The sequence below is a fragment of the Malurus melanocephalus genome, unplaced genomic scaffold (assembly GCF_030028575.1).
Source record: "Malurus melanocephalus ecotype Western Australia unplaced genomic scaffold, MMel_1.1 scaffold_118, whole genome shotgun sequence".
In the NCBI taxonomy this organism is placed as follows: domain Eukaryota; kingdom Metazoa; phylum Chordata; class Aves; order Passeriformes; family Maluridae; genus Malurus; species Malurus melanocephalus.
In genome coordinates this window covers 1,381,541-1,397,553 of record NW_026623350.1, presented here as the reverse complement: position 1 = coordinate 1,397,553, position 16,013 = coordinate 1,381,541, and the positions used below count along the sequence as shown (strand labels likewise).

General features: G+C 35.6%; 1 protein-coding gene across 1 annotated transcript in view; it reads right to left on the bottom strand.

Annotated features, from left to right (window-relative positions):
- Window positions 1–16,013, bottom strand: part of TBC1D22A (TBC1 domain family member 22A) — a 134,895-nt gene that overhangs the window by 55,504 nt on the left and 63,378 nt on the right. The window contains exon 11 of the mRNA XM_057370083.1: window positions 12,493–12,620. Coding sequence (XP_057226066.1) covers window positions 12,493–12,620 — 128 coding nt within the window. The remainder of the gene's footprint in view (window positions 1–12,492; window positions 12,621–16,013) is intronic.

Here is a 16,013-nt window from a genome sequence, read left to right as displayed (position 1 = left end):
CCTGGAAAATGCAAGAGAAAAATATGTTGAACGAAAAATCCTATACAGAATCTACTACAAAAAGTGATGAAATAAGAGAAGCAAGAGCTCTATCGAGGAAAAGARGAATTCTTGGTATCAGTAATTGTCATCAGCTATCTCAGGAGAACTGTCATACAAAYGCTCTGAAACATTCATCTTAACTAAGGAAGACAGATCAGGGGAAAAAAGTAGATATGCAAATCAYCAGCATAAGATGACAGTGATGTTGTGAGAAAGCCTCAGATCACCCATGAATAGGATGGAGAAGGAAGAGTGAAACAGAACCAAAAMCCCCTGTGAGACTGGAAGAAAGGGCAGAATAGCTCTCAAAATAGACAGCCAAGGACAATGCAAGTGGCAGAGCAAAGCACAAGACTGTCATGTATAAGGAATACAAGAAAGGCCAGAATATTAAAGAAGTAGTGATCATTACTAGGAGCTACAGGACTGGAGAGACAAAAGAAGATAAGATTTTTAATATTTCATGTAGTTCTAATGATGTTGTGCACTCCAGAAACAAACAGTAATTATATCAATTTCATAAGCCCTCCACAAGGATCTATGCTGCTATGAAGAAGCTATTTTTACTGCATTTTACTAGATTTGTTGAGTATTAGTTTGTACTTTYTCCCCCTCCCCCCAACCCCAAGGCTGTGTCAGAATTTAGGTATTTAYGCTTACATAGTGTGGCAAAGAGTTAAAATTACCTTTAATATTTAATAGGTTTTTTTGTGCAGGCAGCAATAGCTATGGATGTCTTAATGAATTTGAAACAAGGAACAAGAGAACTGCACAACATGTTAGGACTTTTGTACACTTGTTCAGGTTTTAACCACAAGAAGACATCAGAAAAAAAAGGGAAAAGTGAAGCGGCGGTCATGGTTTAGTTGWTAGTGCTCACTTCTACAAACAGCAATAACCAATAAAATTGACTGGAGCTTGAGAAGAGAGAACTAAATAGATTCCAGCTTTACTCCACAGCCTCCCTGGGCAACYTGTTCCACAGGACAAAGCACCTTCTACTATTTAGGTGATTACTTTTAAAGTAACATTAAGACTTGAACAGACATATAAGGAGACAGATCTGACAAAACATTATCCAAAAGAAAATTATACATCTGAAAGCAACAGTGAAATCAGAGCAAAGATGGACAGCTCAGCACACCAGGAAACCTGTGACAGCTCACTCATCAGAAGGACACTCATCTTTGCCATTCCAGACAATTCATCACATTGTGGAGCAGGAAAGCATGAGATCAGTGTAAGGAAAGCTGTAGTGATGAACAGCAGCATATGTGGAAGCAAAGGTAGAAAATGGCTACTGATTGCTTCATTTAGATGCCTCAAGGAGAAAATGTGGACAAATATCTTTCAAACCCATGCAAGAAAACCCTTTTTAAAAAGTGATATATTCTCATTTCCTGACTTCCCAGTCTGCATAGGCAAAACAGACATGAAGCAGCTACTCTTAATACATAGTCATTTAACTTAAGTCTAATATAACTCACAGAATCATTTAAATTGGAAAGGACCTCTCAAGACCATCCTAATCACCTTCTAAAGCAGGACCACCTAGACAGGACTGTCTAGGACCATGTCTAGATGGTATCTGAATATCCCCAAAGATGGAAACCCCATAAATTAGGCACCCAATGGCAGTTTGATGACCTTCACAGGACAAAGTGTCTTCTTTTGTTCAGATAGAATTCTATGTGCTTCAATTTGTGCCCTTTACTTCTTGTTCTCACACTCGGCACTGCTCAGAACTTTTACAAATGTATACATAGTTCAGAGACTAAGGGAATACATGGGAAATCAAGTACTAATTTTAAAACTGCTTTTGAAATTACAGAAAAGTCTGATGTACACAGAATATAAATGATACACAAAATTAAAGAGCACATGGATGTAAGAAAAGCCATATTCCTTTTTGTCTTGTATAGCAACACAATTTCAGACTTTGGTCTTTGGGAACAATATTAATAAACCTTCTTCTAGAAACACTGACTATTTCAAAGTAGCTAAGGAGCAAAACAAAGTGTTTTCTAGACTGTATCTAAYATTCTACAAGTATCCTATAGTCATTCATCAAGATCCTGATCAATAAAGCACTTGAGAGTACATGCTTACATAACGAAATTCATGAGTTGGTCTATYGAAGTCAATGAGATTACTTGCGTTCTTTAATCTGAGCATAAGAGAAAATACTTTCTCTCTGCATTCACAATCAACTTTCATTTAGCCACAGAAAAATTAACATCTATTTCAAAAGTACTGGAAGCTGCCTTAAGGACTAGAACCTAGACAAAAACCTACAGGCTTCCCTTGCATATCACTGAGTTTTGATTTTCTGTTTTTTCATATGCCTAAATACCTTCCTCATAAAAAAGCACGAGTACACAATTTTTYCCTTCTTTTATTTTGCACACTGAAACTTCCCTGATGTCAAGGAATGGTACCAAAGAAAAATGGACAAAAATTAGCAATATAGAAACATATTTGCAATCCATACTTACATTAAAACAGTTGGTCTAGTGGGCAAGAATTTCACATCATAAAAGGTCCTTTTGAATACTACAAAAGGAATTTTACTCACTTTTTGCAAAAACATAGAAAGCTTCCATTTTGAGATGAATATTTCTAAATCTGAGTGCCTACCACCACGCTGTGTACTTATGCTACAAAGGTAATGAAGAYGGAGTCAATATATTCAATGGAGCCTAAAAAGGGATTCAACTGATGAGCCACTATAAACCATAAATCTCAGAAATCACTCTAAATCTCTCTCTAGGCTCCTGAGTTAATTTACTAGGTGAAGCTTAGATAACCAGTATTTTAAATTCACACAGCAATGAACACAAACTTACAGAAAGACACCTATCTTTTTGTAATTATATCTCAAACTGAGATATAAATACACCCCTGTTGTTCACAGTAAGCTCACTAGGACAGACAGACTAGGAACTTTGGAGCTGTGGCTCTGACAGACCTCTAAACACARAAATTCCCATGTATTGGCAAGTAATATGCAAACCCATTCAAAGTCTTGCATTTGTGCCAGATAACAACTTCAACAGTTACTGGGAGTCATATTTGAGCATCTCACAGAGGCTGCTACTGTCAGTTTTATACCTGCCAGTGCCAGTGAAACTGCTGATCACAGGTGGGAAGCTGAATGTGCACACTCCTCTGTGCTAGAACCTGGTCCAGAGAAAATCAGGACCCACTTAGTCTGCTTACACTGAGAATTTAGGATCCATGTCTCTCCATAAAAACTAAAAAATAAGTAGGAAAAACTAACAAACTAGATTTGGATGATCAACAAAGTAGTACCCATCATATATACACACCATTACACTTCTACAAATATCATCTGGCTTTTTTCTGCTCTAGGAGGAAACCTCTAAGTTATATTCTTATATAAATGTGAATGAGAGTATTTTAAATTCACACTGAAAAGCTGAGTCATTGTTTAAGAAAYTYGTTTTTTCTCCCTTGTGCACATAATCCTTAGRCATGCCAAATACTGTACATATAGTTATATAWGGATATATATTTAAAGCAGTGGTTCTTTTTTTSACTGACACTTTCTTTCCTTTGTGTTTTCTATTATTTCAGATTGCACTTAAGGTAAAACAAACAATAAGAGGTCAGTGACTTCAGAGCTGTAGCACTGAAATATGATTGCCTGCCACAATTAATTCCTAATGAACACAACTCTTGCCAACAGAAGGATGCCCTGGAAAYAAGGTTATCCCAGAAGGTAACTAGCCATGTGGTAGAAGGTGACGACAGTCAGTTGTCTGACCAATATTTGAAAACTATAAAAAAATTTCAATTGCTCAAGTTCAATGGAACTCCTTGATGTACCAGGAGTCTGTTGACACAAGAAAATACTGACTTGCTGAACGTAAAGGGATKGAGAAACTTCCAAATGAATGCAGAGTTAGAACCAGGGCATTGTGTTAAAACAGCTACATGTTTGGATTTCCACTCTTGCAATAAAAAGCTCTTCTCTCACTTGTTCATGTATTGCTATGGTTCCAAATAAATAAATAGGATTTAAACCATACTTTTCTACTTACTGTTAAAGAGAACAATGTGAAAAGGTTTTCCTGAATTATAATGGAAGTTGGCAAGACCAAAGTTGGGCTCAGTAGATAGTAGGACTGTGAACTAGGGAGCTAAAAAAATTCTCAAAAGAAAACAAGAGGTGGCAGAATCAAAGGTTGAGGCATGACCTGAGTACAGCCTCCTGAGGACACTGATGCTTTCTAACCAGGAGCTGCTTTTCTCTTACAGTATATGGGAGGTAGCAACAAGAAGAGTCACTACCAAGTCATGCAGTATTTTTACCTTTATTTCCTAAGAAAATTAAACTTTAATGTTCACATTTTACACCTGGCAGGAAAGGTTATATCCCACTACATCTGTCTCCTCTACTCCAGAACATTTAACCCACTGGCCAGTTTCAGTCAAATTGACAAATGCCTAGAAATCTGAAAGACATGATCCTACCCACGTGTCAGTAATTGGATATTAAATATTCATATGCCCAGACACTTCTTACAAGGTAACTAAGCCAGATTCTAAAATCAAGTTATTGTCAAATRACAGAGAAAATGTTCATGAATTGAAAGGACAAAAATAACAGCATCTGTGTTGATGACTGAAATACTAAGTGGTCTTGGAAAATATTATTTTGGTAGAGATGCAAAATTATTCAGAATAGCTTTTACTGGTAAAAAACAAAGTTGGCTTCAAAAATGTACAGAAAGCTGTTGTACCCTGAATAATAAAATGATTAATGAAATTCAGTCTGGATAGACACACAGAGTAAAAACATTGCAAAGCATAAGCATCTGRTGTCATCCATGACATGAACCCCTAAGACAGTTGAGTTGGACTAACTATGAACAATTACCAGAAGTATTCAATTTTGACAGGAAAAAAGGCATGAAAAACTATAAATAAAGAAGTAAAAAAATAGGAAACAACTTGAATCTCATTTATGAATCCATGGTGTTCTCATCTCTTGAAGAAGTTTCCATTTACTATACAACAGAAATAAGCATAAAAAGCACATGAAATGGCTTTTGTAAGTACAGATATTTTCAGCTTGCAAAAGGAGTGATTGCATACAGAGACAGAGAACAGTTTTGAGACAGTTGATGAGGAAAAGTGAATAAAGAATGATTTGACACAATTTCTCATCATCAAAGAAATAAGTGGAAGTGAATTCAAAAGAATCTTTCATTAAATCAAAGAAGTAAAATTCCTTTTCACACTGCATAAAGAAATTYCAAAAAAGTCACTGCCACAGGATGTTTTAAGCAGCATACTTTAAAACAATTAGATACATATTTAATAATATTCAATAGGCATTTTTWAAAAAATCAGTATAACAGATAAAGATATAATAAATCTTTCAAGTAGAAGATAGGAGGGTATATACCTTCCCCAATGTTTTGCTCTCACTCTAAATGACTGGTTTTTTTCTGCTTAACCTAACCTGGTTCAAGGATTTTGTGATCCAAAAAACCAGACTGGAACAATGAGAGTTCTCATACTCTCTAAATTCCTGGCCATGAAAAATTAAATTTGATTTTAGTATCTGTATTTTCAGTCTCTTATCTCAGGTGGCTTAAGGCTTTGATTGAGAGCAGAGTAGTAATAATATCTTTCTTTTATAGATTCTAGAGTGTCTGTTGAGAAATGTACTCCACTGTCAACTTTAATTGATTTTCTTTTTTTWAAATAAGCACTAAACACAAGACAATTCTATTGGAAAACACTTAAATCATTCTCATGTTCAGGGAGTGAAATTCTCTGATTGAGTCTATGTGAAAAATAGAAACATAGGAAAAAAACTATAATTGCATTTTTGAACATTTCTTAAATTCCAATTACTTACGGACAGACAAAAATCATTATTATGCATAACCTGTTCCCCCCCTTTTATCTATTTTTTTGGGGGGTTGGGAGGGCAGGGAGGGAAGTGAAGGAGGAGCAATAGGTGGTGGTGCTACAATTTATGTAACCAAAATTTTGTCTAGAGTTAGACATCTACTTTTCATTTGGATAAAGAGAAACCTGTGCTTCTGCAGTTTTTCCTGAGCTTAATAAGACTGTTGGATTCTCAGAAGTTCTGGAAAATTGTACCAATATTATTTCTTAAAACTTCACATTAGATGCCTATTTTTAAACAAAATCCCCTTGTAGTAACAAGCTACATAAATGATACCAACAAATAAATGGGAAACAARTATTACCAATTAACAAATGGTCTGTTACCATATTGGTCAATAAAGCCTATGAGGTCCAATATGAGATACATAACAATAAAAATGAACACTAAGTCAAAGAAATGAAAAATACACTTTAATCCTTCTTGAGGAAGGGAAGGATATAAATGGCTGGTCAACTACATGGGATAATACATTTACATTTTCCAGAAAAAAACAGTGTTTCTTTTGGGCAAAGAAAGCATTGGTCTCCTCGATTAAGAAAAARGAATAAATTTCAAGGAGGAAAAAAAAGTATTTTTCTAGACCCACCTGCAGGATTTCAGGAAGAAAGACACAAGCCAGCAGGCTCCACAAGCAATAGGTGCTCCCTGCTGAAGTTTGTCTAAGGGATGCAACCTGASAAATGTACTATCCACCAAGAAAGAAATTCTTCTTAGAAAAGATGGCAAATAWGGACAAGCAATCATTCTGATCTAACACTAGGGCTGAAATCATAGCTCTTCTGTATCATCCTCTCTCCCTGGCACCAGCTGTGGTACTCACCAGCCTCCTCACTTCACTAGTGTGAAGGAAACTAACAGAGACTGCCAAGGAGCTGAGGGGAACAGAAACTARAAGAAAAACCTACTTTAGCAGTGAGACAGTAAAACAACTCACCAGTACCGTGAAATTCTATCAGGGTTGTTATTATTTGCCTTTTTCTGTGTCTTTTGTTAATYCTTGTAATTGTTTTGCATTTTACATGATAGGATTTTATAAATTCTTTCATCTGTGTTAATTTTACATGGTAAGCCCTAAGGTACCTTGGTAACACTAAAGTTTTCCTAACACAGGAACAGGGCAATGCTGTAAAGTAAGACAGCAGGGCACTGTAAACAGAACCTAGCTCAYCTCCCTGGTTTTGTGTTTTCAATGAGTCTGAGTGCATTATTCATGCCAACTGCATCAGCTGCTTACTGGTGAGCTGGCAATACAGCAGTCAGCTAAATGGTACTGAACAAAAAAGCCTCCTGSCAGGTGAAAATATTAGGCTGTACGCTTCAACTCTAAACATTCACACAGCATATGACAGCACGCATTTAGAATTGAAAACTAAYATACATAGCTGCTACTTTTATTTTCCTCTTCCATTTTCTTTTTTTCTGAGCAAATATTTAGCTATGAAACCTGTGTCGGTGTCYCTTCTGCCAATTATATGCTACTACTATGGTGAGTTACACAGAGAAATCACTGCACAAAAGATAGCACAAAAAGGTAATTTATGTAAGAACATCAGATCAGAGGGTAAACACTTTAATGAAATATACATGCTCTCCATTCTACATGAAAAATAAATAAAATGAAGTACTGATACGKGTATGAAAATTCCTGTCCTATTTAAAACAGCAGTCAGGATAACACCTTGTTATCTCGTATCAGRATGATTTGATGGCATTGTTAGAGACTTCCTTCCAGCTGCAAACTGCCTACAAATCAAATGTAGTTTGAACTCCATATTTAAGCAGTTAAAATACTGATAGTCAAAACTAAACACTGTTGGGCTCTAAGTATTGGTATACAAGCACTGACATTCAATCCTGCATTGCCATTTCCAGTCAAGGATGAAGGATTGGGAATGGATGCCACCACTGTAATGGCATTGCTTCCTATCCCCTAACACAGGGGTACACAGCTACATAAACACAAGGCATCTTAGAGGTGCCTGAAGGACAACACACATTTTAAAAATTTAAATAAAGGAAAATAAAAACTTCAATGCAAACCTCAAATGTCTTATTCTGAAAAAAAGATACTTTCTGAAATATGAAGACAGTAAAGATGCTGAGCGTTGAGACATCCCTAACTTTTCTAATACAGTATGTTGAAACTTGAGTTAAAGTTAAAAGCCCACAGAAGTCAGCTTCAAATAGCAAAGCAATCTTTCAAATAGTGTCAAAGCATCCTTGTGTCAAGGACCAAATATAAAATTAACTTGCTTTAAGTCCATCGAAATATGTTAAACACTTACATATCCTGAATAATTCAGCCATTGTGCTACTTCATTCTACCAATACTGTATGCCAAGAAAGGATGATAACACATAAGATAAAAAGGCAAGATATAATAAAAGATAAAACTCAGGTCTTAGATTACACTATTTTGTTTTGTGGACATGAACATTCATATGAATCAGTTGCAGTACTACAGATTTAAATTTTAAATGTCTTGGGCATAATTTAATCAGGAATTACCATTTTGAAAGAATTGAACGGGTATTTACTGCATTTATTAAAAAAAAAAAAAAACACCACAACAACAAAAAACCAAAAAAAAAACCCAAAAAATCCTGAAACAAGTGAAATAGTGGGATAATTCACTCTCCTTAAAATGCAATTCAGGTTAAAGAATAAATCAAACTAAATACTTATGGCTAAAAAGCTTTCTCAATACATCCTTTGTAAGCAAAATGCATAATGTCTTTATTTTTTCTACTTTACACAGTTCTTCAGAAGACAGTGATGTATTGTAGTGGATTTCATAAATACAATTACAGGATGACAGAGTATTTACTGAAGTGAGGATTTGGGAACCTTTCCAAAATTCTCTTCCTCTCAACCCTAACTAACTCAAGTACAGGTATTTTGGATATGTTCAGGTATTTTGGATATGTTCAGTGATTTACTCCACAGATCCTAATGACTGATGAATCCTAAATTAAGCTGGACAGAGAATATGACTCCAGCCATAGTACTCTTACTGCCATGCATTCTGCACAGAGGTGGACATCATTAAAGTGTCCAATTCTATTCGTGCCAAAGTCAATAGAAGAACAGTAACAAATATCAAGAGACATAACACGGTTCTAACACCTCCAGCCAACAGCAGTTATCTGTCACACCAGGAAATACACAACAGCAGACTATTTAAGTGTGCTGTTATTCCCCTGAAAACCCTCTGCTGCCGTTCATGAGAAACTGGCACCTGCTGTGAGAATTACCAATCTAGAATTTAAGCTGGAAACAGCACAGCATTTATTTTTCCACTGCAAAAGAGAAAAACAAGCACCTTGGCAAAACAAGACATGGTTTCAGCTCTAATGGGGAGACAGGAAGACAAAAGACAGAAACATTTTMTTTTCTGTGAAAACATAGGCAGCAGATCCTCTCTTGTAATAAGTGTCAATATTCTCTAAGCATTGAATTTCTGCAGGAAACGGAGCCGGCCCTCCTGTTTCTTCCCCATGAATGACTCTGACTGTCCCATCCATCCTGAACTCTCCTCTGACACTGCTCCCATGCCATTCCCATGTCAGGACACACATTGAGACTAGAGATGACTGTAAACATGGCCTCCAAAATGTCCCATGCCTTCCCAAGAGCCACAAGGTGGGCTGAGTCTGAGCAAAAGTCCTCACATCAACAGTGTAAGGATAAATGCCTGCAGACCCCACTGACATTACATCACAACATGATTAGCTCACCTTTCTGAACTTAAAGTGCARGTAAAGGTATTTCTGCTTACAGTAGTTTGAGAATATCAGTGGGTAAAAGTCAGTATAGGCACATCCTAAGTACCCACTGAAATAGGAGATGGCAAAACTGTCTACATCTGAGCAGAACTCCCATGTTTCCTTAACTTACTGCTTTAGAACACATGAGGAAGCAAAAGCAAGCCTGATAACGGGTTCATCAGCCTTTTAGCACAAGGAGAAAAGCAGTTAAGCATCTATCCAGTTCTTAAAATTATTAGTGAGATTGCTCCTCGCATCTCTATCTGGAAGACTAATAATTTATTTTAATAAGATCCCCTATTATATTTCTCACCTTYACTCATTTTACATCTTTCCTTCAAATCCAACATCACAGGTCCATCCATAGCTCAACCCTCTGAAAAACTTCTTTGATACTATATCTCTAAAGGACCTTTTGGCTACAGCAGGCTTTACAGTTAAAAATATGAATCAGACCATACAACCATCTGAACAAATTCCATCCCTGAAGTGCTTTCCATTCAGAAAGCAGCACTACTTATACAGTTTTAAACAATTAATTTAGAAATCACATGCAACAGAAAGGCTTAACGATAAGTTGGGTAAAAATCTRTGATGTTATTGCTTAACACTTTACCAAAAATTTTGCACAAGCTTTACTGGCTCTTGCAGGTAAACTGCATTTATTATCTGTATTATCAGGGTGAAAAGTTCCCTATTATAAGTTATAATCAGTGTAGTATAACCACAACTGGAATCTGATTAGCAACTTGAGGAATAGCTTGAGCTTATTTCAGAAAAAGGGSTGGTAATAGAGGTGTCCACATTAAGATACCCTTACTGGTTTTAAATACACAATTAGACAAGACATGCATGAAGAACAGTCTACTAAAAATGAAGCCTARGAAACAGTACAGATTTGCTGCACCTGCTGAGTCAAAACACAGAATTACTCCTTAAGCTTGTTTAATATATAAAAATAGTCCCCACTCTCGGTATAAGAAATCCATTTAGGTATTTAGTATAAGAACTCTGATTTAAAAGATACATTTGGAAATCCATGCAAAGACTTAAGTACTAAGCTTTTAAATACTACTTTAAATATCAGATTTTTTTTTCAAAAATTAGAATTAAATAATCAGAAACACTTCTTATGGATAAATATCCCATTGAAGGGCAACTTGAGAAGTGCCTATAGGCTAGCAATGAGAAAGGGCTCCTTTCAGCATGGCAATAACTTGAGAAACTAACCTGACTTGGTTTTCAAGAGAAATTTCTTAATATTATCACAGAATCATAGCTCACAGTGAGCTCAAATTTAAATTCTGGCAAAAAACCATCAATTTTTGGGGCACACAGGGGTGGTTAGCTGGATTAAGGAGGTTTTTTCACATGATTTTATCACATAGGTAAGTTTAATGACCAGGTGTCAAGTGCAGTGCTAGAGTCAGCATGGTAAAAAACCTTCAGGAGATAGAAATACTGCAGCAACAACAACAAAAATTATTCAGAAGGAGATTAGTTACAGTAAAACATTTAAATAGCTCAAACTTGCAAATTATGAGAAAGATCTTATAAAGAATAAATATTTTACACTGGAATAAAATGCCACATAATAACAGATATCACAACAAGTAATAAATACTATAATGAAACAAAGGAGGCAAAAGAACCTCAGATGGAAACAACATSCATGTGCAATTCAGAAAATTGTTGAAGACAGGCAACCAAATACACTCTGCAAGGATATCAGCTCTTAACCAATTAACAGTAGAAGTGGTAGATCCCTCATTTCTTAACATGTTTTTATCAGATTTGGATACCATCAGACTTCACTGAAACAACTTTCTGGAATTAATAAATGAAGAACAAGCAGCTCTTCATCCTCTATTACAGGTCTGGACAGATGATCTAAGTAGACATTCTGGCATTAAAGTGTATGAAACTAACAGCATTTCTACATAATTAGTAGATATAAAGACAATGACATTTAAAGACATTACATCTCTTYACAAGGCATAAATTATGAGTTAGTCTCATATTTACTAATTAATCCCACTGAAAATTCTTATGGGGTTTAAAATACTACTTCTCTCTTTCCCTGTTAACTTAAACAACAAAGCTGATAGATAAGGATAYACAGTTTAAACATACGGTCAAAAATTGCAACCAGAAGCTACYAGAACATCAAGTAATAGAACTAAGAATGGGTAAACAGTTTTTCTCAAATATCAATTCTTTCTCTTGGCAAGAGGAAAAGAAATTATKGAGGAAAAATAATTACCACAGCTAGAGGTCAGCAACATAAGGAGTTTTGTCTGGACAAACAATAAGACAGAAGACATTGCGAAGGATGAATGCTGAGAACTGAAGATTGAAAGCTAATATKGGATTGAGTAGCTGAGCAGATGGACAATAAGAAGCCTGGAACTCGGAATCAATGGAGGGCATTGATTAAGCACAATTCAATGTTTCACTTCTCTGAAGAGACAGAGGGAATATTGACATCAACTTTGAGTGAGTGCTCATTTTAGTACTATAAACTATCATGACAGCAAGTGCTTGGTTTGGAAGGGCAAGAAGACTGAAGACATCAATTGTTTCTAAGCAGTGGAGATCACTGAAGGCTTTTTCTCTTAATATGGTGATTCTCAGATGACACTGAAGCAAAAGGTTCAAGAAAAACTACTCACAAAGATACTGGCATGTACAAAACACATTACCAGAGTTAAGGAGGTTTTAAAAAGTACTTACTTGGTATGTGTCCCATAACCTGATGGTACACCGTAAAGGGACTTCTCTCATCAGCAAGTTATTCATCCAACGGAAAGCAAAYTGCAAGTATTTCACCTCATGCTGATCCAAGTGCCTATGAACTTGTTCTGAAGACAGAATAAACAGGTATTTTACTGCAACTTTTCGGAAGTCTTGAAGTATCAAGTGCACTGTGTAAAACAATAAAATGCCCCTCCAATCTYAACAATATAAAATGTGGTAGAGCATGCAAATTCTCATAACCAAATGAGAACACCCAAAACACAAATTAGTTAAACATTAYCCTGGACTGATTTTTCTGCCACCAAATGGATTAAATAACTGGTCTAAATTGCACTATTTTAAGAAAACATTAAGATCAGCATTTTAAAATAGACCACAAAGACATATAAAGTTATAATGTGGAATTATTAAGTACAYGTATTCTCATTAATTTCTTAGGCTACAAATTATTTGTGGCAAGACTACAAGAAACATGGTTTCCAAATAACATAATGGTCTCCAAAAACAAAATGTTTGCATTCAAGAAAATCCTATTATTAAATTAAGARGGCAAAGAAATATAAGGAAAGGGGACATAAAGGCTGCAGCTTAAATAATTTCTTAGTATTACAAATAAAGCAAATAAAACCAGTACAAATCAATGCCACCTAAACAAGTACCCACACACACTGTGTTTATTGTAGAAYATATGCTATTTGAAAGCTGATAATCCTTGCATGGGTTATTGCTAGAGCTAATAGAACTAATCTACTACATGGCTTGTCTACGTTGAGCAGAATTTTCTCCAAAAAGGATCACAGACATTCTGTTAACAGGCTTTAGTTAATAGGCTCAAATATGACACTAGCATGGTGTAAATGATAAACACTGCAGAAATACTAATGTCTTATTATTGACGAATTTATGACAAGTGATCTTTTTTAAAGCCTAAATAAGACATTCCTACTGTCTTTCTGTACATAAATATATTCTTTGGAGATTTTCGCTGCCCAGATCATCCCTTCACCCACATTCACAGAGGTGTATTATCAGCTAAAACAATGAGTAAATGCTCATCTTCCAAATTTCACATATCTAAGAAATATCTAAAAATGCACTAAGCCATTAAATTAATTTAAAAAATAATCCCAAGAGTATGGCAGCCCTATTACAGGAAACATTACCTAGAGATTAAAGTAATATACTAAATTATAATATAGACTGAAGCTGTTAAAATATTTTTCGACTATATGAAAGAGTCAGCCAATATAAAACAGTTGTTTCAATACGGAAGCAGGAAGTAGAAATCTTTTAGATAATAAAAACAATTAAAATTGAGATTTTTTTTTTTTAAATAAGACAACACAACACATTACCCCAAAGGTCCATTTATCATATCTTGTCTCCAATGACAACTGAAAACAAGTATCAATGAAAATGTATTAAGCACTGGTATTTGTCCATAGCACTTGTCAGCCTCCATGCGCCCGTGGCTAAAGCAGTCTTCAGCAGACCTGGTATMTATGTTCCTAAACTCATACCTTCCACAATATAAAGACAAATATAGACAAATACTTAAATTGTGAGGCCCAGAAATGCAGACCATGCTCAAGGTGATGCTGCACCAACACTGAATACCTTGGGATAATCAACTCTCTTGACCAGCTGGTGATGCTGTGTCTGATGCACCCCAGGATGGGATTTGCCCTCCTGGTCAGGACACACCATGGCAACTGCTGGCTCCTACTGAGCTGCTGCCAACCACACCCCTCAGATCCCTTTCTTCAGGGCTGTTCTGCAGACACTCCTCTCCCAGTCTATATCTGTGCTCAGAATTACTTCATTGTGGGCACAGAAGCCATCATTTGTTCTTGTTAAATTTTTAAATCTTAAATAAATCTTTGATGACTGTCCAATGCTCTGATCTAACAAGATCTATCTGCAAGGCATCTTGTCCCTCAAGAGAGTCAACAGCACATCCAGTACAGTATCATYTGCAAACTCGTTAGTGCTGCATTCAACTCCCACATCCAGAGTAAATGATAAAAAATTTGAATATTGAATATTGTATAGAGCTGGACTTAGAATTGAACCTTGAAGGACATCACTGGTGAATGCTCAGCAGCCAGATGCAGCCTCAGTCCCTACAACCCTTTGAGCCCTGTTGTCTACCAGTTCTCCACCCACTGTACCATTATTAGATCACTCATTCACACCAAATGCTGAATTACTATTGTGTGTCTGCCTTTGCTTTAGAAAAACACAGCTGCAAGTTAAATATACTGAAGCGAGATGCTGGGTGAAATTTATTATTTGAATGTCCCATTTAGATACCTACATTGCAGACTACTGTGATTCGATAATCTAGTACATCACGCAGGAGGTAAAAAAAAGTGAGTTTCATTTCTAAGCAAAGTTACTAACTCACAAATTTTTTGTTCTTCACACAGCAGAAACAAATTTCATTTGGTTGCTTGTAGCCATTGAAAAGAAGTAATGAAGAACAATAAATTGTGCCAGTTGTGATATTTCAACTATGCAAGTAAATGGGCATAATGAATTTCGTGAAAGTTGCTTTCTAGYCTAAACAAGTTGAAAAATGGATTACTAAACTCTGTGCAGTATACCTAATTGATGCAAGACTGGAATAGAAGATGCATTGARTAAAGAACCTAATTCTTCCTACTTTGCAAGTAATTGTATGAAGTGGCTAATTTGCTGATAAAGGTAATTTGGACCGGCATAATCTAAATCTAAATTTTCCATTTCAATGAAAATAAGTATGCATGTGCAATGAACAAGAAGATATATAATTACTGTCAGCTTTAAGACTTCAAGTATTTTATAAAAACCCCTTATACTGCAGTTTCTGATAGCAAAATTATTTTACAGTTATAAAAATAGTTCTTTAATCAAAATCCAAAAGAAATAGAAATTATATTTAGTAAATTTCCCAACACTTTCAATAAATCTACACATAAAGTTTGGGTGAAAGAAGTCTTCTGATTAAAGAATAAAATACATTATTGAGATGCATTCTAAAGTAGCATACTGCCAAAAATAGGCAATTAGTAAATAAAAAGCATTTATAACTATTCGTATTTTTATTAAATACACTTCTTGGTACATGGTTTTGAATCATCCCATTTAGCCACTTTAAAYAGCTGCTTCTCATGCCAGAAGGGCCTATAGACATAAAATATTTATTCTTCATGTTCAGTGTCAGCATCTCATGCTGTTTCACTGATTTCAAAATTAAAATTTATATGATTACAGAATCATGAACTGAACAGTTAAGAATAGAAACATCCTGTACTAAAGCGTGACTCAACTGCTGTCCTGACARGAGGATGCTGTTAAAATGAGTCCCTAGGCAAGCTCACACATAAGCAAAGAGRATTTTCAAAATAATGTAAAATTATGCACAAACTGCCAAATTACAGTGGCACAGCATGGTGTTACCACATCTGTCTGTACAATTCATCACTTCAGAACATGAGCCTTTTGTGGGCACCTTT